This window comes from Lichenostomus cassidix, chromosome 3 (assembly GCF_008360975.1).
Source record: "Lichenostomus cassidix isolate B80296 chromosome 3, HeHo_3.0, whole genome shotgun sequence".
Classification (NCBI taxonomy): domain Eukaryota; kingdom Metazoa; phylum Chordata; class Aves; order Passeriformes; family Meliphagidae; genus Lichenostomus; species Lichenostomus cassidix.
In genome coordinates this window covers 17,622,427-17,646,714 of record NC_139483.1, presented here as the reverse complement: position 1 = coordinate 17,646,714, position 24,288 = coordinate 17,622,427, and the positions used below count along the sequence as shown (strand labels likewise).

The window sequence follows — 24,288 nt, the reverse complement described above, 5'->3', positions numbered from 1 at the left end:
TACCAAACAAGGGGCACCTGCAGTTCATGGAGAACAGCTGGAAGAGGTTGGGCCCAAACACAAGGAGGGAGGGAGGGAAGCAGAGCAGCTTTGCTAAGGGACCTCCTTCCTTCCAACCAGCAATTGGAAGTCTCCCAGCCAGCAAATGGCACCTTCCCTGTCCTGCCACTCTCTCCTTAGCTCCAGGAGCAGTCACAGAGCAAGAGATTTTGCTGCCTGGGCAACACTCACTGCCAAGGATGTTTCCAACGAAAGGACCAATAATAATCATAGAAAAGAAAAAAAAAAATTAAAAAATCAACTCCAGTAGAAAAATAATTTAATAAAGGGATAAGTTTCAAGAAAATATCTGTATAGTAACAACATTTTAAGTAAAATGTCCACAAAAATATACATGTCTAATGTGATTATACATTAAGTTTTCCAACAGGTCCTGTTTTACACTTGGTTCAGTCCATGTAGGTTTTCATCTAGGAAAAGCCTTCATTGCTACCAGACTTCCTGGGACAGATCAGTCTGCACAACAGAATCATACAAGAAATGTTTCCTAACTCATTTTAGGCTCATACAAATAAACTTTAGAGGTGGTAACAGTCCAGAACAGATCAGGTTATACCGTATCATTTAAAAAAAAGTGAATACAAACAAGGAAAGCAAAAGTCAGCCGCCCAAGGGACACTGTCAGGCAGAAACATCAGCCCTACAATACACACCACACAACACTGACACAGCTGGAAAAGGAGGGGCATGAAGGGAAGACAGGCAAGAGGGAGGGGAAAATCCCAGGAGGAGGATTCCCAGGAATTGTGGAACTGCTAAACAAAGGGGCTTTAGAGAGGCCAAGAAAAAGCACACGTGACCAATGTATTTCTAAAAACCAGACAATTTTGTAACATAGCAGATAAGTTAATTACAGGAATATGGAAAGGAATCAGTGGAGATTGTTTATTTCTTATTTTTCCAAATGGCTACTAAGCTGTAGAAATAACAGGTCTGTTCCAAAGAGCCCTCGTCAATAGTGCTAATTCAGTCAAACATGAGAGAAAAATCTGGTTACAGAAATTGAGAGATGCGAGAGTATAGCAGAAAGAAAACATGTTCCACCAGCAGAGGACAGGAACGCAACACTGAAGGGGAGATGCCAAACGAGATATCAATTTTGTCAATGGGAGAGGTACAATGCCATAAAAAAAAAAAAAAAAAAAAACAAAGGGAACAAAACAAAAATCCCCTCCCACAGAAAGAAAATGGAAAATGGCTAAAGAAATAAAAGGACACACACTTTCCAAAAGATTTTTTTGTTTTATAATCAAATTTCTTTTACATACACAACTGAAACACACCAATATTTTGTGCGAAAAATATTTTTAAATAAACTTTGCTCGCTCTAGATTTTTGTACATTCTGATATACATATGTAACAAGGTTTATGGCACTGTAACCAGGATCAAAATCATATAAAGGAACGAAATAATTGCTCTCATTTATCCTTTCTGAACCAAGCTGGCTGCTGTTGCACTATTAGACTTTAAAAATTATTATCTTATTATTAGTGGGCAGCCAACTCTTAATTGGTTTGAACACTCAAAACAAACCCCAAATTATTATTGCACAAGAAGCCAGTGAAGGCATATGGCATAGAATGATCAAAGTCCCTTACTGTTAAAACCTTACACCCCAAAATAGAAAAATAGAACTGGAACATGAAACACGCCAAATAAACTTTGTTTTCTTCTTTAGTTTGAGTCAGGAGTGTGAAAAGTGCCTTACATACTTTTAAGCTGCTCTGATTTCCTTTGCATTGGTGAGCATTTTGCTAGGTTATCTTTAGCAAAGCCTTTGCAGAACGAAGGCCCTTCTGTTTCAGGGAGGGTTTTTTCTGCTTTGTTTTGGCTATTTGTGTTTCATCTTCAACTTAGGTTTCTTCAGTCTATGAACCTGCACAGACTACTTAGCCATAAACTCTACAAGTAGCCAGAGAGGAGGGAAAAATAAAAATTAAAAGAAAAAAAGCCCAACATTTCTTCTTCTTCTTGTTTTTATTTTTAAAAGTATTCCTTTTCCTCTGAAGCCTCCCTGCTCTGCCAGCGTCTGAGAAGGAAATCACAACAGCATCCCAAACCCAGCAAAGTTCTTGGATCTTTTAAAAACCTTTCCTTACAAAAAAAAGGTTTTTATTCACAAAAGTTTGCCACAAAACTCCCCTTTGAAAGCTAAAAAGAAAACCCCACAACCCACCCATCACTGCCCCAAATCAGGTGAGGAACAGATTCCACCCCCTCGCAGCTCAGCCGTCACACGACAGTCTCGACGCCGATCAGCTTTGGTGTGAGGATTCGCGGGGTGACGCCATTGTTCAGGTCTTCTTCAAACTCCAGTAACTGCCCCATAAAGTTAAGGTTGGGGGAAATGATTGGTCGTTTGCCTTTGACAAATTTGTAGGCATCCGTCATGGTCATGCGTGTGTGCTTCATCAAGTACGCGATAACGATGGTGGCAGATCGGGAGACACCAGCCTGGCAGTGGATGAGGAGACCTTTCCCACACTGATGAGCTTCCTCTGCAAACGAGAAAGACACAAGAAAGTAAGATTTTTTTTGCCAGTTTGTAAATTTGAACGAGCTCAGTGTGATTAAGAGTAACTTAATGTGAAAAGTCTCTTGATTTGATTACAAGCACAGCGGTGTCTCTTCCCTTTCCCTCCAGCCCATCTTTCTCCGAGGTTTCAGAGCTACTGAATGTGAAACCTCCAGTCCAGTCTGACACTGAACATCCTCATATCCACTCTTTTCTCTTTATTAGAGGAACTGTGCCTTGAAAGACACCTCTGCACTGCCAGGGAGCATTTCATTAGGAGTGCAAGGCCTATGATGAGGAATCTCGGGCTCCATTTCCACCTCTGTTGCAACCTTAGTAGTTCTTGTAACCACATGGTAATAGGACATGAGAGAGGAGAGTCACTACCATACCAACCTCATTTGCCATAGCTTGCTTTTAAAACAGGAGATGGAACTTTCAGGAAGTGACACTTCAATCTACTTCTTTTGTTTCAATCCACAGGAGAAGCATGAATTTGGTTTGCAGGTTTTGGCACAAATCCAACCCCACCAAGAGTACAGTTCATCCCACCCCACATGTTCAACCTGCACTGTGAAAGCATAAATGAAGCCAACTTCCCTCTAGACATTTTTGCCAGTTAGTATTTCAGAAAGCTGAAACTCTCTAACGCATTTTGACACACTTTCCCAGGGAGTTTCTGATGATTTCACTTCCTATGGCTTTAGTCTTAGCTAAACCTAGGGTTGGTTGTGGTTTTTGAAGACATATTTAAAGAAACACAGGGCCAACAATCTGCTATTTAAACATTTCCAAATCTTCTCAAATGCAATTTAAAGTTTACCCTGAGGAAGGGAAAGCTTTGACTAGTTACTTCCCCAGCTGGCTAAATTTGATACGGAGAAAACCTCTCAATGGAGAAATATTTGTTTATTAAAAACAAAGACAGAGCCCTCAAGCTGTAATTATTAAAAAGGAAAGTAAAATGGGTTTTGAAACACTCTGTAAACCTTTCCAGAGCAAAGCTGTTTTCTCTGCCCTTGGTAAGGTCACAAGCCAAACACTATCTTTCAGTGATTTTGAGAACTCTAATCCTACAGTCCACAGGGACAAGGGGATGAGAAACCCTCAGAAGGACCTCAGTGGAGCTTCAGGGTCTCTTTACCTAAGCTTAGCCTATTGCATCTCCCCAACTTGTTGAACTCAAATTTAAGGTTTTACTGGATTTCTTGACACAGCTTTTTTCCCAGAGGATAAAAGCAAGGTTCCCTCTCACCTGCTCCTCACCCAAAGAGGTGTGCTCACCTTCCCATGCACACAGCAATCAGCAGCTTGGGAAGCTGACAGCACTACTCGCAGAGCAGGGGCTGGGTTAGCAACACGAGGGAAAATTTCAGTTTAAGTAGAGATCCTTTGGTCCTTCACACCAGAGTGGTGGTAAAACTCCACCTGAACTGCAGCATAAGCAGTGATTCCTCTATTCACTGCACTAAAGCAGGGTGGTTACAGAGCACACCGTGCCCCCCTGCCAAACACAGCCCGGCGAGGCTGACGAGCCGTCTGCCTCAGAGCTGCCAGCCCTGCCCGGCACATGGCAGGGGCAGATGGGCTCACAACAACATGCTGAGCCTGGCCCTCCTGCCCTGGCACCCAGTCCCACAGCTGGGGCCAAATCCTTGCCGAGCACGAGCGCACCTGAGTGCAGAGCCAGCACAAAGGAGTGCACCCACTCCAGTGTGGGGTCAGGCAAGGACCTACGCTGCGGTGCAGCACAGAAGCACACTTCTTCCTTTGTCTAGTACTCCTCCATCGAGTCTGAAGTATTGGTGAAGGGATTAGCTCCACCGCAGCACAGAAAAATACAATATTACATCAGCAGCACCCCCAGCACATTTCAAAAAACCTCCCAGGACATGTACTGGGGAAGCACCTTCACTATGCCACAAAAACAGTGTCCACGAAGACATCTAGAGGGGCAGGAAAGGTCCTCAAAAGCTTTCAGTACCACATGCTGAAGTCCTCTCTGACTAGCCCTGCCTAAAGTGGCCATCTGGCTTTAGCCTAGCTGAGTGTGACCCTAAACTTGGCCGAGGGCTGAGCTGTGCTGATCGTAATAAGGTCCAGAACAACGTTGCTGGGTCACTTCTTCAGCAATCTCCACAACAAGATGCATGTCTGTGGTGAACTCTCTCACACAGCCTACAGGGTTTAGAGGCTTATTAATTCAAGTTTTCATCACTATCCACTCAACCACACATCCACTCTGAAGCTATAAATCTAATGGTGGAACAAGCCAAGTGTGAAAGTTTGTCAGTTTTCTCATTAAGTTAGCAAAAACTGAGACACCATTAAGAATAGTTACTATGAAAAACTGGCTGGAAGCCACTGTGTGGAGACTAGGAATGCAAAGAAATCAAGAAGAGGGGATGACGAAAGTCTCAATTTTCTGGGGTTTCCTGAATTTAGAAGCCTGGAGGTAGGCGTTACTATCAATGGATAAAAATTGTAACCTCGGGTTACTTAACCAGATATGCCAGAGATGAGAAAGGACAGAAATATGAGGTGCTCAGCATTTCTGACAACCCAAACAAAAGCAAGTATGGTCTTAGCCAGCCTTCAGAGTTGTTGGCAAAGCATAAAATTCATTCTAAATTGTTAAAACGGGTAAAAACAATAACAATAAAAAAAACAAACAGGAGTATTTCCAGACAAGGATAATTACCAATGAACTCAAAAGCCTCTTCAAAATACTGCCTGAGATTCTGCTTGTTGCTGTCAGTGGCCGGGAGCCGCTTGTAGTTGAACATGCCTTTCTCGTAATGGTACAGGGGCAGGTGGGTGGTCACATTTATGACGTAGCCGATGTTCATCCTCTGCATTTTCTCCAAGTCCTGAGCATCGTGCTCGTTTCCGAGGAAGAGGAAGGGCAGGATGGGGGTGAGCTCAGCGTTCTCGATGTCTGGCGTGGTGGGGATGGACTGAGGTAGCACAGGGGGCACAGCAGAGGCACCGCCCCCTCCTCCTCCCTCGGGGCACTCTTGCAGCTGGAGGGAGTTGTCGCAGAGGTTTTCGTGGTTCTGCTTGAAACCGCTGAGTCCTCCTGGGAAGAGAGACCAAGCAGGTATTTTGGTTAGATACTCAGAAGTTTCCTCAGAGCATGTAGTGGGGCCACCAGGGCTGGAGCTGGCTCTGCTGTCCCCACCAGCACTGCAGCAGTGTCACTGGGCTGTCAACAGCCAGGGTGGCATGAATCAGCAGCAGGCATTGTCCTCCCCTGGGCACGGCGGATGGTGCCAAGGAAGGGCTCTCACACAAACACGCCTCTGTGCCACACCAGCCTGCCGGGGCTGCTGCACCTACTGTGCGGCAAGGAAGGTGATTTTCCAAGACGGAAAACATCACCAAAAGTAGGGGCAAAGGGGCTAAGGGGCTATCAGCACACTAAAGCAGAGCAGCAAGCCAGCTGGAACAGTCTGGGCTTTACCTGCCCTGGGATGGGAGCAGCTCACCCCGGGGTGGCTCCAGGGAACAGCAGGCACCCGAACGAAAGAAAACCACTCCTTGTAACCTAACAGCCACTGAGGGGCTTGCTTAACATGTGGCAAACAGCTCTCCTTTTGCTGCTCCGGCCACCTGAAAATATCTAGCAAGAGTTATTTTTAGGACATTAATATGGATTGGGAAATGGATCAGAGGGGGGAGGGAAAAGTCACTTTTTCAGTGAAGGAAGCTCATGCCTTCCCTGCTCTATTGCTGGCTTTTTCAAGCACCATTTCCCTCCCTCTCAATTTTTTTTTTTTTTTTTTGAGGGGGCAGCTTCATGGAGCCAGAGCGAGCAAAGTGGACCTTCTCTCCACACCTCATCCTGTGCTGACATCAGCGGCAGGCTCCCCACCTGCCCGGTTTCCATGGCGATCACACAAAGCACACAATGACATCAGCTGCCGTGACATCAGCTCTTTGAGTGCAAACAATGCAAGAACTACTACTTTGTTCGAGGCCTTGGGCAGGAGGCGGCGGCGTTCCTGGGAGCCGCTGGCGTGATGCTAACAGGTGGCTTCTCCGAAAGAAAAAGGCAGAAAGAGGAGAAATGCAGGGATGCATCACCCCACCTCGCCCATAGAAGCACACGTTGCTGTTTTACCAGAATACTTGAAGTCATGCTCGGCATCGAGACCAGCCAAGTGCTCAGGCTCAATTGCACTTTGTTAACTGCAAGCCAAAAAAAACCCAGGAGAGGGGAGAGCTACTCTGAAGTTACTAGAAAGAGCTACGCCAGCCAAAATAAATGCGGAATGTCACCATCCCAACAATGTTATTTAAAAAGAAAAATAAATAAAAAAATAAAAGAGAGGCTATTTGTCCTTTCCATGCTCTTTCACAGTGCTCTAGTGAAGGTTTTCAAGTGAAGCAAAACATGCTGTCACTCAGGCTCTGGATCAGACACAGCAAAGGGTTTCAACGCCTACTGTTGAGTGCTGTGATTCAAAGGTCCAATTCAAATGTCAGTGAAATGCCTGCCCATGGGGTGGGACCCACCAGGGCCATTTCGGTTCCCTGTGCTGTACTCCACAGGCACGAGGCACCCAGACTAGGTTACAACCATCTGAGCCCCTCTAATGCAAGTGCCCTTTTTAACCTCCAAGCTCTTGTCCTTCACACACTGCTAGTAACACATTTTCTCAGAAATCTTTGAAATGCCTACAAAATACAGAGTATTTTGCCTGCCTCAAAAGTGTGCTTGTCTTCAGCTATTTGTGCTGTTTACAGGACACAGAGCAAACAGATTTGCCTCAAAGATCCCTATTCTCAAGGTTATTACAACAGGGGATCATAATGGAAAGAAGAGCAAAGACAAAAATCTGAGTTCAAACACGAACTGCACCACCTGGCCTCCATAGGGGCCTGAAAAGTGTTCTCAGTCCACTCAAGAAAACAAACATGATGATGACCCCAAGCTGAAGATGTTTGAAGTGTCATCCAAACCAACAGCCCCAGCCTATAGACTAAGCTAAAGGCTAAGCCCTAACCCACATTCCCATCTTTCTGCATAGGCAAGCAATGCACCCAGCTTGAATACTGATGTTTAAACAATAACCAGAGTATGCTGCGATTCCCAAGAAAACCCCTGAAAAAGTTGCCTTAGTGACCCTGGAGTTAACACTCATTTTCCACCTCTCCTGCAGACTTCTGGGAATAAGCAGTCACAGGTGAAGGTAGGATTCCATTGGTTCATCACTCAAGTGCAGACACACTCATGGTGTGGCAGACACTGTCCTGCTTCACCAGCTGCTTTGCAAGATACAGCAAAGCTGTTCTTACCTCACTACCTGTGTCCTGCTCTCAGCTCCCCTGCCTGCCTGTTGGCCAGAAGACACTGTTACTCCTGTTACCAACTCACTTTGAGCTTTGTCCAGATGATAACAGGGACGAGAGGACGAGAGACAATTGTGTTGTGCAGGGCTCCTCTGTTATCACTGTACTCAGAAAAGATCAATGGGTATATGGTATAGAGCAATCCCCATCACCCCACCAGGAATATCACCAGAAAAGAGGGGGAAAAGACCCCAAAATACACACGTAGAAGATGCCCAAACAAGTGGAGTACCCAAATACACAACAGCTTCCCTCACAATTTTTTCCAGACATTTTCCAGCAGTCACCATTCCCAATGTCAGTTCACATCCCCCCCTCTCCATACTCACCACCTCATGTGGGAGAGGAGTTAAAAAGTCAGTTCAAGCAATATTTAAGGCATCTCTCAGAGCAAATGTCCCTGAAAGAACACATTGCTGGGGAGAGGATTACTAACCTGAACTGGCTCAGACACGTGCACAAGGGAGGACTGGATGAGAACACTGGTACCCACAGAAGGATGCAGCAAGATACAGTCATGGAGGGAAGCTGAATCCTAAGCCCACAGCAGGAGCTTAGCTTGGATCTGTACTGCCATATGAGTCATGCAGGTCCCAAAAACATGCAGGTCCCAAAACAGGACCCAAACACCTCTTGAGTGCTCTTCCATTCTCAACACAAGCAATCCTTGCACCTAGCTGATTTATGAGGCACTAGGGTAATTTAAGTGGAGTTCATGCACGAATAATGCTCAGGCTTTTCTTAAGTTTGAGACTACTTCCCAAAACGGGTCCAAGCAAAGTTAATCATGATCAGTCAGAAATAGTCAGAGAGATGGACTTTCCACATGAAGGTAAATACAATGTACAAAGTATTCAAATATATCTGTATTCCCTTGTCAAGCAGCTGCCATTTCAGCATTTAAAGTCTTCATGTAAGACTGGCAGAGGAGGTGGGAGACAAGAGGCTGTACCCAGAGGGGAGGCCAACACAAATCTCCTGCAAGCCTGGTCTAAGAGATGATTCATTAAATTCAGTAAGGTGCAAGACATAGCAATGCTATTGACCCCAGCTCCAGATCACAAGGAAGCTCAAAGCACGGATGCAGAGATTACACTCAGAGATTCCAAAAGCTGTTTTGTGGTTGACACTGCCCAAGCCTTCCAAGACCTAGGGCATGAAGAGTAGTAACAGTGCCTGTGGCCAAGAAGCACAACCTAGTAGAAGTCTCTCACTAGCACAGAAGTACACTGCATTTTAAAAGCAGCTTTTCAAATGCTATTTGCAATATGTGTAAAGCCTTCAGCATACAGAGGCAACCTAAGTAGAGAGGCAATATAATATATCCACTAAGAAAGCCTAGTGGAACACATGGCAGTGCTGGTGTAACCACAGCCATGGAGCATGGACTCAGGTGTGTAGCCACCTTCAGTGACAAACCAAAATGCCAGCCAGACACCAAACACCGATGTCTACCTCAACAGACTGTCCTGCTTGCAGCCCTCCTGGCTTTAAACACACCACAGAGCTGTAGTAACCACAGCATGGGGAAAGTATGGGGAAGTATGCCCAGCCAGTGTGATGCAGCATGGGCACAGAGAACATCCCAAGCCATCACAGTCCCATCTGCTCTGTTCCAGAACGGCTGCTGGGCAGGCGTTCAGAGGGCTGAACCTACCCAAATCCAGAGATGGACATACAAGGACACTCAGCACTCTGGGGAACCTGAGGTATTTCTTCCATGAAGAAATCAATCAGTGAAGCAGAACCTTTGCTGGCAGATGGCCTTGCCTGATATCTAGCAGAATACAACAGAAGATCAAGGGCTCTTACTCAGCACTGATGCAAGAACCATGTTGCAGAACCATGACAAAACTGCACGACATTTTCCAACATCCTGCCCTGCCAGAACAGCGAGTGAGTGACAACAGCCTTTGGAGTGTCCGAGACCTCAAAACTTTTGGGAAGTTTCAAGTCAGCACCAAACATGCTCCAGCTAATCACACTCATTTATTCAAGTTCTCTTCAGCCATCTGCCCATAAACATCTCACTTAATGCTCCTCACACTCCCCCACCAGGCAGCACCTGGGCAGCAGCTGAACACAGATTTCCCAGCTCCAAAGCCACCCAGGAGCCAGGGCTCACACCAGCACTGCAAGCCCAGGTGAGCATCTGGACAGCAGCCAAAGCAGCTCTGAACAAATAAAAAAAGACAAGCAGCATGGTGCTGGCACAAAAATCATGCTTAACACAGTGTTGGTCATTTGCCACTGGAAGAGGGCAAAGACAATGCAAAATAGGCACAAAAGGTACTGCAGGAATGAGGCAACCAGCTTTTTCATGAGGGACTACGGCCTTGCAATAGCATCATCTTTAAAGAAGTCAAGTAAAACAAACCTCACCTGCACAAATTTATAGAAGAGGATTGGCTTTCAGGGATTTGTTTGTTTTGTTTCAGAGATTTTTTTTGTTTTGTTTCTTTGGTCCATTGTAGCTTTTTAGTTTGGGGGTTTTGTTGTTTGTTGTTCAAGAATGTCGAGAATTTAAGTACAAGGAGTACAGTAACACCTGCCCGCCTCCTCTGTCTCTCCTTTTGCATCTCCTTCAGCCACCACTGCTGCTCTCTGCCTGTGTGACTATATGCAAACTAGGATGTGGGTTCACAATATGCTTCACCACATTTGCAGTATGTTTCCTATCTGGAAACTGCCTCTTACCCCTCAGTTAAGGGAGTAAATGACCTTGTTCCCTCTCCAGTGAGAGAGCTTAGAGAGAGAGGCAGCTACAGTGAAATCCCCTCACCACAAACAACACCTTTGCATTACCTCATCGGTGTGGATATACTTTGTTCTGAGCGTGGCAGGTACTGGGTGTTCCTGCTCCCACTGCAAACAGGAACATACTTTTATACATGACAGACTGCAGATGTGGGAGCCACATTTAGACAGAGCACGTGGTCTCGGGAGACAACCAGACCTTTTATACAGCTTTCAAAGCTGTCCAGGCGGATTTCTGGATCTGCTCATCCTCGATTACAATACCACAAAGCCATCTCGGAAAGAAAAAAGAAAGAAAAAAAAAAGAACAGCAGCACACATACGCACAACAAGAGCAGAAATCCCAGGACACTGGGAAGTATCAGCAGAAGAGATGTTCGATCTGTAACTTCCCCTCCTCTAGTGTTGCTGGGCTCTTGTGGGGTGCACAGCAGACAATCTGGCAATACCACAGCTCTGGCCACCACGAGCTTTACTCGCTCAGGAATGAAGCCAAGTTTTAAAACACCCACTCAGCATGTGCCCTGTCAGTACCGCCACAGCAAACCCTGCGGCTGTGTTTGAGTGAGTTTAGGGCTGAAATGTCACAGGGAGCATTTGGGGCACAGGATGGAGATCTCAGACAATTGGTGCGTATCTGTTTAAGACGACGCTTTGAATTTGTGCAAGTACAGCCTGTTCCTTTAAACCTGTGACCTCATTTATTTACATTACTGCAGAAAAGCACTGCCAGAAGCAACAGCTGATGACAGTCTCATGTATTTTTCCACTAAGACAACAATTAAACTGCTCCTGTGTTATTAATGAACAGATGACTTTGTGTCAAGTTGATTCAAAGCACAGGATGCCTCAAGGTTAAGCAAACGTGGCTACAGCATGTAAAAATAGAAGTTAGGTATTGTCCAGATGCTTCACCTACCCAGTGCTCTCCCCCTTCCTCAGCCTCCTGGCCAGGAGGGCCCAGGTTCCATGGCCACCCCACCATGCTGCCACCAGTGTCTGGAGGTCCTGCTGCAGGGTGTCACACTGGTGCTGAGCCACCACACTGCAATGCCACCATTCAGGCTGCTCCTGTACCAAGGGCCTTCCAACAAGGAAGATGCTGCTGTACAGGTTGAAGCAGAATTCTGCCATTACAGGCCAAATCCACTCCTAGGATATAGACAACCACCTAGACCATCTCTTCATACCACCTACACAGCTATGGCTGGAGGTTTAGGTCTGCTGAGCACCAAGGGCGCTGTCAGAGAAGGCATAGAGGCACTGGGGTTGCACCCAGAGGGCACAGGAGCTAAGGCCACCTGGCAGTAGAAGATCCAGCCATCAAACTTGCTCACAGATGTTGCTGGCATGATTTTAGCCACAGCAAAGATGGTTCCTGGTGCATCCTGGGGATTATGCTCTGAAAGATGGGATGCTCAGATTTCCTGAACAACACAAGACACACACTTTCCTTGCCCAAGCAGGGCTCTGCTTGCTGTGAAGAACAGTGCTTCCCGCACTTCTTCTAAAGCAATGGGCCCAATCCAAGCAGATCCCTGCAGGAGTGTTCCTACTCTCCAAGCAGATGTTTTTCTCCTCACCACAGCTACAGCTGAGCAGTGCTCAAGGCTTGCCCTCACTGCTGCAGAAAGCTTAACGTGGTCGAAAGTATTGTATTTGGCAACTCCCTTCTCTCCAAATGTGTGGGGATCTATTGGATCACACTCAGCCAGGTGACATCAGTGTACTTCTCATCTGTCTGTGGGATGTTCCAAGGAATCCCTGCCATGGGGTGTTCCTTGTCACCCACACTGCATTCAGCACCAGCCATGCTTCGAAAGATTAAGCTTTGAACAAACATAAAAAAGCAAAAGTAAACAGTACACACTAAGAACAGCTTCCACCTCAATACACTCAATCTAATCTATTCTTTCCCTCAAACTGAGCTGCCAACGGCACTTCAAAAAAAAGGCAAAACTTTGCATTCCAAAGAACTTGCAAGGTCAGGTTTTTTCCACGTGGGAACTATCCCGAGAGGTCAGTTTGTGCACAAATTCTGGCCTAGAGGAGTCACAAGCACATCCTTGACACAATGGCTTCAAGGTCTCTGCCAGTGTTGCTGGTTCTGCCCAGCTCCACTCTCAGCTCCTCCCACCCCACCACCACCCATTCTCAACCACACCATCACCCCCAGGAGCCTCCCACACCTCAACACATGACTTGCTTTTTTCCACCATCAGCTCTCACCCCTTCGCTTTTCCTCTTCTCATGACTACTAGATCATCCAGATTCATTCAAATTAGAAAGAAACAACTTTTTTTCTTGACCTGTTACTAGAAAACCTTTCTCAGATTTCAGTTAATTTTTTTTTTTCCTTTATACTTTTCAGTCTTAAATTTAGGCTTTTTTCTCAGACCCTGGACACCCATGCAAACCGCACACATCCTGTCTCTACCTCACCTTTACTTGCCAGCTTTTCCAAGAGATGCTACTAACCTTTGGACTACTCACAATCCTCTCTGCATTCAAGACAGTGGCTCCAGCTTGTAACTGGGAATCTGCCCTATGTTATGGAAGTGCTGAGTCTGCTTATTTCAAAATAAAAACGGAATTATTCACGAGAAAATAAGCCCACATCCTTCAAAGCACTGTGCTATCCTTGGGGAGCGGTCAGGAAGGTGAAAGAGGAGAAGGCTTGCTCTGAATTTTGGTACAAGGATTAAACTATACAAGAATGTAAATAGGAACGAGACAAGAAAACCCAATTCCCAAACACACTATGGTGACGACTCTGCAGCCACCGAGGAGGATTGGACTTACCCTCCCCAGAGGGCAAGCGTTTATAGCAGAAACTCAAAATTAGTCACATTACAACTTCTCATGGCAAAAGTATGTGTTCCCGTGGGGATGCAGGCTAACATGAAGTCCAATTAAATAATCACTGGAAATGTCAGCATAAACCCTGAAGGAATACATACTTCTACTGTGAAATGCTCCCACTGGAAATCATATTAACAAAAAGGTCATCAAGAAATGCTAAAGCTATGTACAAAAGAGGCAGGGGAAGTGAGGGGGGGAAGGAACACAAACTATTTTAATGCAATAAAATACCACAAATGGTTTTATATTGACAAAGAGCTATGGGTCTGTTTTCCCAGACAGAGGTAGAGCTGAGCAGATTTGCACAGAACACCAAGTTTCATTTGTTTTTTAATCTATTACCAGTTCCCTCCCTGACCATCAACATATGCATCTCTCAAGTAAGTGGCCTAGAAAGAGCCAGCACACGAGCAGGATGCAGGCAGCTGTGGCTCAGCATGTCTGAAGAGGGAGAAGGGTCCCAGCACTCTGTCAAACATCTGTAATCCTGGATGTGTGGGAGTGGACCTTTCTGTTTAATCTGTGTGTTTTAGAGAACACTGACATTTTCATGCTTCAGCCATCCATTTATTCTCTTTCCCCTTTTAAGGGCAACCTCTCCAGGACAGCTTCTTTTTAAAGACAGAGCAGGCTGCTTTGTTATCCGGAGGATAATACAGGCTCTTTTCCACTCCAAACCACTGCTCCTCTACATCAGAAACACGAGCATCATACACATTAATATGAAAGGAAAACAGGGTGCTGATATACCACATCACAATTTGGGAGTACGATCCATTCCTGCTGGATTTAAACTCTTTTTAGACTGAAAAGCTTCTACCTTCTAAGCTAGAAATACTATCTGGCTCTGATTTGACATTTTTCCAGCAAGGTATTCCAAAGCACATAAAGGAAAAACAGAGAAAATAAAGGGTGCTGTCTTGACATATTCCAGTGCCACACAGTCCAAAATAAAAGCAGCAAACTACTGGAATTAGCATAGTGCATGCCAGCCTCCACTCTGACACAAGCTTCAGGGCAAGGCCTGCCAGCACTTAAATCCCAATCCTAATTGTCAAGGAACCAAGGCTAGCCCCCAAAAACCCCACAGGGAAAGAGAAAGTTTACCCAGATTGCATCCATATTCTCCAGGGTTAAGGAAGGAGGTGGGGGAGAGGGGGAGAAGAAAAAGGTGTATTTACAGAATCCAGAGTTAAATAACAATAAAACAAGGAATATCTCCAGCCTGATGAAAATCAACCCTTGAATCCACATAAAATAACTCCTTGCATCCACAGGTGAGTTAACACTAATGTTTCCCAGGAAGCATAAGAACTGTGTTATCCCTCAACAAAGATGTCACTCTGCCTTGCTGGACTAACACAAACACCTACGAATTTAAGATTAACCTCATTTTAAACAGAGTGGCTTTGTACCTAAAACATGCCCGAAAATTCTAAGCTGCAGCAAAAGTCTTATTCTTAGCTCTCATCAACTGGGCAGACTCCTGTTACCTTAACAGAGACCAAGAAGAATTCAGAGCCCAGCACCAACATAGTGGAGATCGACTACTCCAACAATAGCTTTTGCTTTAAAACATTAGTGTTCAACTGCTTACATAAGGCTTAATATCACACTTTGGCATAATGAATTGGAGACAACCAATTTGACTGATACAATAGAAGCTTGCAAGTTATCCTGTATTTTCTAAGTCTCTTTAAGCCATTGTATAAAAAAAAAAAAAAGGAAAAAAAAGATAATTCATGTGTGGACAAAGAGTAACATTTGTTCTTCTTTTTATTACCTTTAATGAGAAGCAGCTCTTCTCTGTTGCAGTGAATCAAGTGGGAATTAATCCAGGCATGCTGTAGACTTTTTAAAGCTAGTGCATAGTAAAAGAGCTGGAGCCAATGTGTTCACATCTCTTTTATTATAGTGTTCACATCTCTTTTATTATATCCCTAATTTATTTTTTCCAACTCACTCCTTCAAAGCCCTGATCTTGGAAGCAGGGCATTACATACACACAAAGCAGCACTTAATCCTGGCAGGAACAGTGGCTCCCACCCAGTATGAGCATTCCTGTCCCTCCAGCAGCAGGTGAGGACAGACTTACAGTTCCCTCCTGACCCCACTACCCCCAGACCTGCCTCCAGAGGGGACAGCCCAGTGCAGGAGCTCCCAGTGCAGGAGTTGGGGGTGTAGTTGAGCTAGACATGGGCAGCACTGCCCCAGGCTGCAGCAATCAGAAGCTCATTCCTTCAGTCAAGAGGGACTAGGTGGCACCTAGACCTACAAGGTCCCAGTTGCTCCCTGGAGACTTGTGATTTTGGGTCCCTCTGCACACACTCTCCTGGGACAGGTTCACTGAAAGCAAGTGCCAGGAGGTCAGAAGCTTGTGCCCCTTCTGGATCTCTCTCTCTCTTTACTGGGAGCAGAGAATTCCTTTGAAAACGAGGTAATCCCCTCACCCAGTAAAACATAAGAAAATTAACCTCGACTTTCTTAAAGCACAAAAAACACCTGCATGCAAATCAGAGCCTACAATTTAATACTTTAGTCCATCTCCCACTTTCTGCAGCAAGCAGCTGTGCTGTTCCAGGGCACCAGTGTGACTGTGGGTGAACCTGGATCAATCACGCTTCACACCAATGGCAGCAAGAGAGAGGAGTTCAGTGTTACAAATGGTGCAAAGGACAGGAAAAAAAAAAAAAAGCCCAATCAGATGAAAATAATTTCCTCAAGGCCTCATGGCAAGTCTGTCATGTGTGCTTAGTCAGAGCTCCCCTGGCCCTTCTGTCTAGGCACAGAGTTATCCCTGCAGCCCAGTTACTCCCTTTTTGTACCACATGGTGGATTGCTTCTCCCATCTCTCCCCCTTTCCTTCCAGCTCCAAAATGCTTCTGTACAGTTCCAGAACTAGGTCAGAGATCACCTCCTGGTAGGACACAGGCACCTGGGGAATCAACATCTTTCAAAGCAGCAGAGGACACACCACAAAAAACCTTCAGAGTGCTCCTAGATGTGAGGCTGCTTTCAGCACAGATATGAATTGAAGCAAAGAGTTTCCTGTACTAAAAAGTCACAAGGTGTTAAAACAAAACAACAAAACCCCCAAGCTTCGCTACTGAACCACAGAGCACTGATCAACACATGAGACCACATGCAGAGACCACGAGCATCCCTGGACTTTCCAGCTGCAGGAACAGCTCCCCTGAATCCCTCTGTGCCTCCTGCCCACAGCAGTGCCCATGCTGCCTCCACACAGGGTGTGCTGGGAGGCACAGCCAGGACTGGTGGCTGAACCCGAGGGCATTAGTGCACATTTCAGCTTTCCCACAGCCCTCAACATTCCACGGATCAAGAGCAGCTGAAAGGCCTGCCAGAGGAAGCTGGAGCAAGTGCAATGTTCAAGACAGCACCTTGATCCAGTCTCTTCTCAACAGAACTCTTTGCCAGCTTTAACTATTAGGTGAGGCAGGGAAAAGTGACCTCCATGATATACACTGCTCATCTTAAACCCCAGTTTACCAAACACCTTTGTAATAACCACAAATTAACTTTTACAGTACACAGGTGTTTAAAAAAAATGCTAAAGACAAATTCAGGTGAGAACCTAGAATCGAAGCTTCAGAAAAACAACTGCTCACAGTAATCCAGGTCAGCCTTGTGATTTCTGTAGCCAGCACCCTCCCAGGCCCACCAGGGACTTCCCAACAAGGCCAAAGCATCACTCAATCTTACTTTACACAATGGGACAATGCATTAGGTTATCTTCAGACTACCATAATCTATTTCTTTAAAGAGCATGACTCCCATAGCCCTGCAAGCTGATGCTGAATATTTGAGAGGTGCTTCCCTCCTGGCTGGCTGGTGAAATTGCAAAACAGGGAAATATTGAGATAAGTGTATGCTGCTCATATTTATGGCATATCTTCACTCTTGAGCTGCTTGGATAAATAACAACCCCTAACTTCAATGGGGCTTTTCACAGAGTAAAGGGTCATAGCCTAAAGACAAGGGATGAGCACCGACTTCAAACACATCATAAAGCCAAGGAAATCTCACTAAAAACTTCTGTGCTCATAAGTGTAGTAAAAACTTTGGAAGGCAAACCACCCATGCATAGGTTAAAAAAAAAAAAAGCCCACCTATATTAGTTAAGATGCAGACACCACTCAAATCCCAAACACAGCTACCCTTCTACCCTGAGCCTCTCCAAAACGTTGTGCTCACCTCAAGAATAAAAAGCCAGAAGACAGACCAGCACACTGTCCTAGAAAGATTTCACTAGCAGAATTTCTCACCTCTGGCAGGGCAAGGGTAAGGGCAGCACATGAGGCATTCAGCTAATTATAACCCACCATCTACCTACAAGAAACTTCACAGGGAATGTTACCCCAGTTTACAAGGAACTGGAGCCAAATTTCTTTACAAGCATCAGAGACGTTTGCCTAACGTAACAGTTTGCTTCTTGAATCTTAATTCTTAACTCCAAGGGTATGAGAAGCTGGGGAGCCGAAGACAGGGGAAAAAAAAAAAGTCTCCCTCCTGTTCCTCTCTTTCCAAGGCAGTGTCATTGCTCCCTTCTCCCCAAGGGCAGCTAAAATGTGAAATGCACCACGCAAGCCAGCACAGCAAACTTTCAGATGCCGTAACCTGGAAGAAAAAGCCACATTTACCATTACTGTTGAATAGGCAAAGTTTAGAGGTATTCTCCTCTGCAGAACTATGCCCTCAAAATACAGTAAAGACCGTGGTCTCCAGTTACCCTGTTGTCCCAATTTACCTAGATGCAAAAGGTACAGATGCATACAAACAGTCTTCAAGTGCTGTGGCTGAGAAGATTATTCATTCCAGCAGAAAGATACTGAAAGCTCCAGCAATCAGAGTCTGAAAACTGAAGGTGAAATCTCAGCCCTAACAGAGCCAGCAGAAGTTTTTCCCCCCAGTGACTGATGGGGCCAGCACTCCTCTGCAGCACAGAGGGAACACACTTTATTTTTAAATGTTAAGTAACACATGTGAAACGTCCAGTGTGCTTAAAACTACACATTTCCCTATTACAACCATGACCTAATACTTATTCAGTGGAGATCTCTGGTGGAAATAAGTGCCAGGCACGTGTTTTGTTGGTCAGCTGGATTTGTTGACCATTACATCAAGTTTTGCTTTCAAATACACTTGCGCAGTGTAATCCAATTAGGGTTTAAAGCCACACCGACACTGTTAAATTATATAATTAATGACAGTAATAATTAACAATGTATTTGTACAGATTATGACCAGGTCAGGTATTTCAAAGGCAGCTGATCACAGTATTTACATGAATATAGGAGAACATAAACAAAGTAATTATTCCTTTTGTAGCCATCTCAGTCTCTCTGTAGTTGTTTCAACTTTGCTGATATGTGACTCTAGTGTGGTAAGAGATCTGAAACTATTCTTAGACCATGGCAGAAAGCACGAAGTGGTTTGTTGGCAGCTCTTACACTCCCCACTATAATGAGAGCAAGCCACTTCATTTACTTCCCTGTTAAGATGAGCAGAGGGAAGACTGAAAGCCAGAGCATAAATAAGCTCCTCAGACTGTGAGCAAGAACAGAGAAGGAACCAGTTTTTGTGGAGGAACCAGCTGGTTCCTGCCCATGTGCTTTGCAGAAGTCCAGCCACAAGCTTACAGCATATAGTGGGAATTTAAAAAAAAAAGCCAAATCATATTTTGCACCTCTGCTTTTGAATTCCATTGCTTCCTTGAAGTCAAACACAGAAGCCTTTACAAACTAAGCACAAGACTTCAGCAGGTTCACAAAGCTCCTGCTGCTGGGTCTTGAAGGAAGAAGAAGAATGGCAAGATGGAGACAATACCACTAGACCCTGGTCAGGAAGACAAGGGTAACTCCTCCTGTGTTAAAAGCTGTCAAGATGTGCTGGCACAGATGCTTCAATTTTTCATTTTTATTTCCTTTGTAGATTTAATTTAACTTGTGAAAAAAATGCTGAACTCCAAGCCTAAATGTTTCAGTCAGGAAAAAAGAATATGTTTCATCTGAATACAAATTAATTTCCCACTTTCCATTTTTAGGTCCCAGTAGCAAAGTCAAGCACACAAGCCCCCAGGACTCCAGGCTACTCTGCTATGAGCTGAGGTGCTCAGGGCATGCAGAAATGCCTCATTGCTGGGTTTGCAGGAGGGAAAGGGGTACAACTCCACCAAGAAGGGCTAGGGCTGCTGACCCAGCCCAGGGTCACAGCATCACACTCTCCCCCTCCCCAAATTCAGCTTTGACATTGGCCTCAAGCAGAAGGGACATTGGGCTCATATCACTGTTTTTGGGGGTCATATCACTCCTCTCCCTTCCGATGCTAAGAAAAAAATATAAATTTAAAAAAAAAAAAGCATCCACAAAAAGTGATAAAAAGCATCCTTTAGGTTTCAGCAAACATGCAATACCATGGTCTAGGGGCGTTGGGGGAAACATGACTTCTCCCTATTTTGTTTATAAACAGACTGAGCAGCAGCTTCAGCCCTGACAGCTCAGGATGCTACAGCCCGTGTAGCGGCACTGTGAAATACAGGATTCTTACGGGTTTATTTTTTGTCAAAATAGAGGATTTATGCCTGTCTCAAGTGTAGCTGAGCCTTGCGGCAAAAGAAGTAAGCAAATCTTTCTTCTTAAGAGCTTAAATCAAAATAATGCATATGTTTGTGACCAAAAAATGTTAAAGGAAAGAGCAAGGAGAGGGATGGATAGAAAGGGAGGAACAGAGGTCTTAAAATCCTCCATGCCACAGCATACATGAAACCCTCTCCTGTCACAGCGCTACATTAAAAATAAACCAGACCACCTCTTTTTAACTCGTGCCTAATACGGTGCACCATACATACATTTATCTACAGATCACAGCCCGGCCTCGGGAAACGGCACAGACTTTCTGTGCTGCTTCAAAAGCCTGGGGCACCTCAAACCCGACTGCACAGGGGGCCAGGCACTGTCAGCCAGAGCTGTAACCCAAACCCCAGCTCCGCCGGTCGGACTGAGCCCCCGAAGTGCCACGGACACGGCCGAGGGCTGACAGGCAGCACCAAACATGGAGAAGGTGGCACCGGAGCAGGGGGACGTGAACTTGGCCAGCCAGGCTAGCAACCAGTGTTTGCAAACACAACACGGGGGATCAGATGGGCCGGCAGTAAATTAGGGCCGGGTGGCAGAGAGCAGGAGAAATCACTCCAAGTGACAAAGGCAGACAAAGAGGGTTCCCCGGCCACCCCCAGTTTCGTTTTAGTGCCTGAACCCAGGGATGGGGATGTGCCAGCTGCAGGGCTGCTGGAGCACGACTGAAAAAACGCGATCTGTTAAGTGAAACTAAATAACGAGTGCTTCCAGCGCCATTCCCTCAGCTCGGAAACTTAGCCAGAGCCTTGCTAAATGCTGCTTTATCCCATGCTCAGCTCCATCTGACCCCAGCTGGAGCCTCACTTCAAAGAAGGGGAGAAGAGCTCCTCACTGCAGGCTCCCCCAGGTGAGATCTGCTCCAGCCCGGCTGATCACTATATCCAAAAAGCAAAGGATTTGGGCTTTTTGTCTTCTGGCACAATTCCAGATCGGTTGACAGGACAGTTTGGGGAGGGGATTTCTGCTAAGCAGAGCTTTGAGGTAACATCACTCAGTGGCTGAAAACCAAAATGGCCCAAGGACTCCCACAAGCACTGGTTAAGCCCAGTGCAGCACACAGAGCTGGAAGGTGGGAGAAGGGGCTGCCACAATCTGCCCTTGGGGCCCAACAGCTCAGCATTCCCAGTTTCTGCTCTGCAGCTTCATCTCAGCCACGATAGTACTTCACTGGTACCGAAAAATTACCAGTATGAGGTTCAGAGAAGCTACAGTATTTTCACAGAAACATAGAGGAGAACACCTTCAGCACACCACTTTTCCAAGGATATGAAGGCTTGCAGACTACAACCATGCATCCAGCTGCAAAGGCTGGATTACCAGGAAGAAGGATTACCACCAGAAATGCAAGAGTCCAGCGGTACCCTTGCTCTGCCAAGCACCTCATCTCCCTCTTCTACAGGTGAAGGGCACCATCATGACCCCAGAGAGTCAATGAAGGCATACTGGGAACCTGTAGCAAGTATCAAAACAAGCCCAGCATGACCATACTCTTGCTGGGAACAAGGAGACAGTTCAGCAATTTTAAGCTTCCACAAGATACACCCACAGAGAAGTATATCACAGGACCCTCAGCTCCTACAAAACTATGAAACTCAGCTGAGGAAAAGGGATAAAGAACCAGCCCCCTCCATTCTCCTGCCACACTGTGCAGGTTAGAAGTAGTAAGCTGCACAGAAAAATCACACAAATTAAGTACATACAGTAATGAGCTAAGCAAATCCTTCCATAGTTTCCCAGTGCCACAGCCAGTCTCTGCCAACCATGCCTCCGAATGGCATAAACACCCAGGGGAAAGGAAATTTAATCTAGAGGGCAGCATTGTTATAAATAGGATCTCAAGAATAAAGTGAAGAAAGGGAAGTGTCCTTGGATGATGCCTTAATTGGTGGGGCTCACCTCCACCAAAGCCTTAAGGGATAAACCAAATTCCATATTAAAACAGGACCCTTTACAGGAAAGCCATATACACACATAAGCATACATACACATAAACACAACAATTTCAGATCACTTTTTAAACAAATAATCTCCCTCTGTCCATTATTATGACCCTGTATCACCAAAACAAGGCTTGATTACTCCTCAAGTTTTGCTGACTGGTCCATGACACAATGCCTCAGACCAAGTGACCTCCCTCATATGCTTCCTCCCCCCTCCTTCTACTCTCCCGCTGCCCATCTCCAGCACCTATGAGCCCAGTTTTACATGGACCAAAATAAGGCTGCTACGTAAAGGTCAGTCTGACAAGCTAAAAGAGAAGTATCCCCTCCTGGACCTCTGCTCCTTGGGCTATAAATACTCAGAATAAGCACTGGGGGAAATTCTTTGTCTGCACAGACAGACACCAGGAAGCACATTTCCTTCTCCTTCCACTTCCCACCCCTCCTGCTACTCAAGGACAACATTCAGAGAAAAGCAAGCATCTCCCTGCTACAAGCTCCATGATTTGTCCACAGAAGGCATTTGCTTTACCACTGGTGACTCGAGGCACACAGGCCTTCCTAAAGACAAACAGATGCTTTCAAGGTTCAGCCATCAGCAAGGCTGACAGCAGAGCACACGCTGCAAAGCAAACCATGAGACTACGTGTGGGATTACCTTTTAGGACTAGGGGCTCCTTGCCTTCTCGCTTCAGTGACTCCAGCACTATGTGGAGTGGCTGGGAAGGCATTACTCTGCTTGGCTCATTGGTATTCTCATCATAAACTACGATTTCTTTGGAAAAGATTCTCTTGAAGGAGTCCTTGCCTTCCCGGCAGGAGATCAAGTCCAAGACGGTGATCTTGCCCTGCTGGAGCCTTCTCCGGCTGATCTTGTCAGAACAGTTAATGTGGACAGCCCCTTGAATGTGGCTCTTATTATACTCCATGAAGGGCCTGCAGTCAATGATGACAGGCCCTTGGTTCTGTTGGTGGCTCTTGCTGCATTTGGTCATCTTCTTGGCCAGGTCATTGGGGTAGATGATTTTGATGCTGGCGAGTTGCTTGGCGCTGCCCGAGACGGGGCTCCCCACTCCGCCCAGCGGGCTCAGGCTGCCGGCGTTCTCATTGCTGTTGACCATTTGGTTGGCGGGGCAGGCGGGGGAGGCTCCGGCGTGGGTGCTGCTGGTGCTCGCTTGAGTTTGGGCCTGAGTGTCCTTGTCGTACGTTGCCACAGTGCAGCAACTGGCACTGCTGCATCCACAACTCAGGGAGCGTGCAGAGCCGTTGGATGAGGGCATATACGTGAGATTAGCAGTCTTTAGGGACACGACAGCTGCGCCGAGCAGACTGGAGTGGCTCTCACCAGCAGAAGAGGCAGGTTCAAGGAAGCTAGAGTCTAAACACAGGTTGAGATCCTGAGGTCTCACTGGCCTCGAAAGTGCCACTACTACCCTGTCGTCTAAAGGAGATGGAGGCATGAGGAGGCTGAGCACTAGCAAGTTAAGAAGAACTCAAGATCACCCTGAAAAAGAAAAAGCAGAAGGGAAAGAAGATAAAAAGGCGATCAAAACAGATCATGAAATCACATAAACCTACAGACCCAACAACTTCTTTTGCCAGCACCCATTACCCACAACCTAACAACCCCTTCTGACAGTCACCAACTCACAGTAGTTGCTAAAAAGCCTTTTCAGTCCTGCAGAAAATACTTGAGTTATCTGCCTGTGCGCCCATGGCAGGCAGAATACACACGGCCAGCCTGGACTGTGCAGTGACACTCAGGAGGAGGCATTTAGCTCTATGCAGATGGTGCTGAGCTATTCCGAAACCCCAGGCTGCAAGGCTCACCACTGATAATGACAGAGGCACGTTCCCTCATCCCGTTGCTCACTGAAAGGGAAGCAACTACTGGGCTGACTCTACTACTGGGAGGAACGCGTAAGAGCTGAATAGCTGAATGTGTCAGGGGTGATATGCAACTTTTCCAGCATGCTGGAATAAAATTAGCCAGTGAATAAATTTTCTGAGACGCTTACAAACTTGAGCATGTAAGGCTAAACAAAAAAAACCCAGAAGAAAACACAAAAATTACATTCTGGAGATCCTTGTAAGTGTGCACCTTGCACTTCCCTCCCCCCGTTAGAGGTGAGCCTAGCCCC

The 24,288-nt window shown here is 45.9% G+C and overlaps 1 protein-coding gene across 2 annotated transcripts in view; it reads right to left on the bottom strand.

Moving 5' to 3' along the window:
- Positions 1-302: 302 nt before the first annotated feature.
- DUSP10 (dual specificity phosphatase 10) overlaps positions 303-24,288 on the bottom strand; it is a 91,013-nt gene continuing 67,027 nt past the window's right edge. For both annotated transcript variants that reach the window (XM_085054744.1, XM_085054743.1), the window contains exons 2-4: positions 22,806-23,651; positions 5,279-5,656; positions 303-2,560 (exon numbers count right to left, since the gene is read on the bottom strand). In XM_085054744.1, the coding sequence (XP_084910870.1) occupies positions 2,295-2,560; positions 5,279-5,656; positions 22,806-23,607 (1,446 nt within the window). In that variant the 5' untranslated portion in view covers positions 23,608-23,651 and the 3' untranslated portion in view covers positions 303-2,294. The remainder of the gene's footprint in view (positions 2,561-5,278; positions 5,657-22,805; positions 23,652-24,288) is intronic.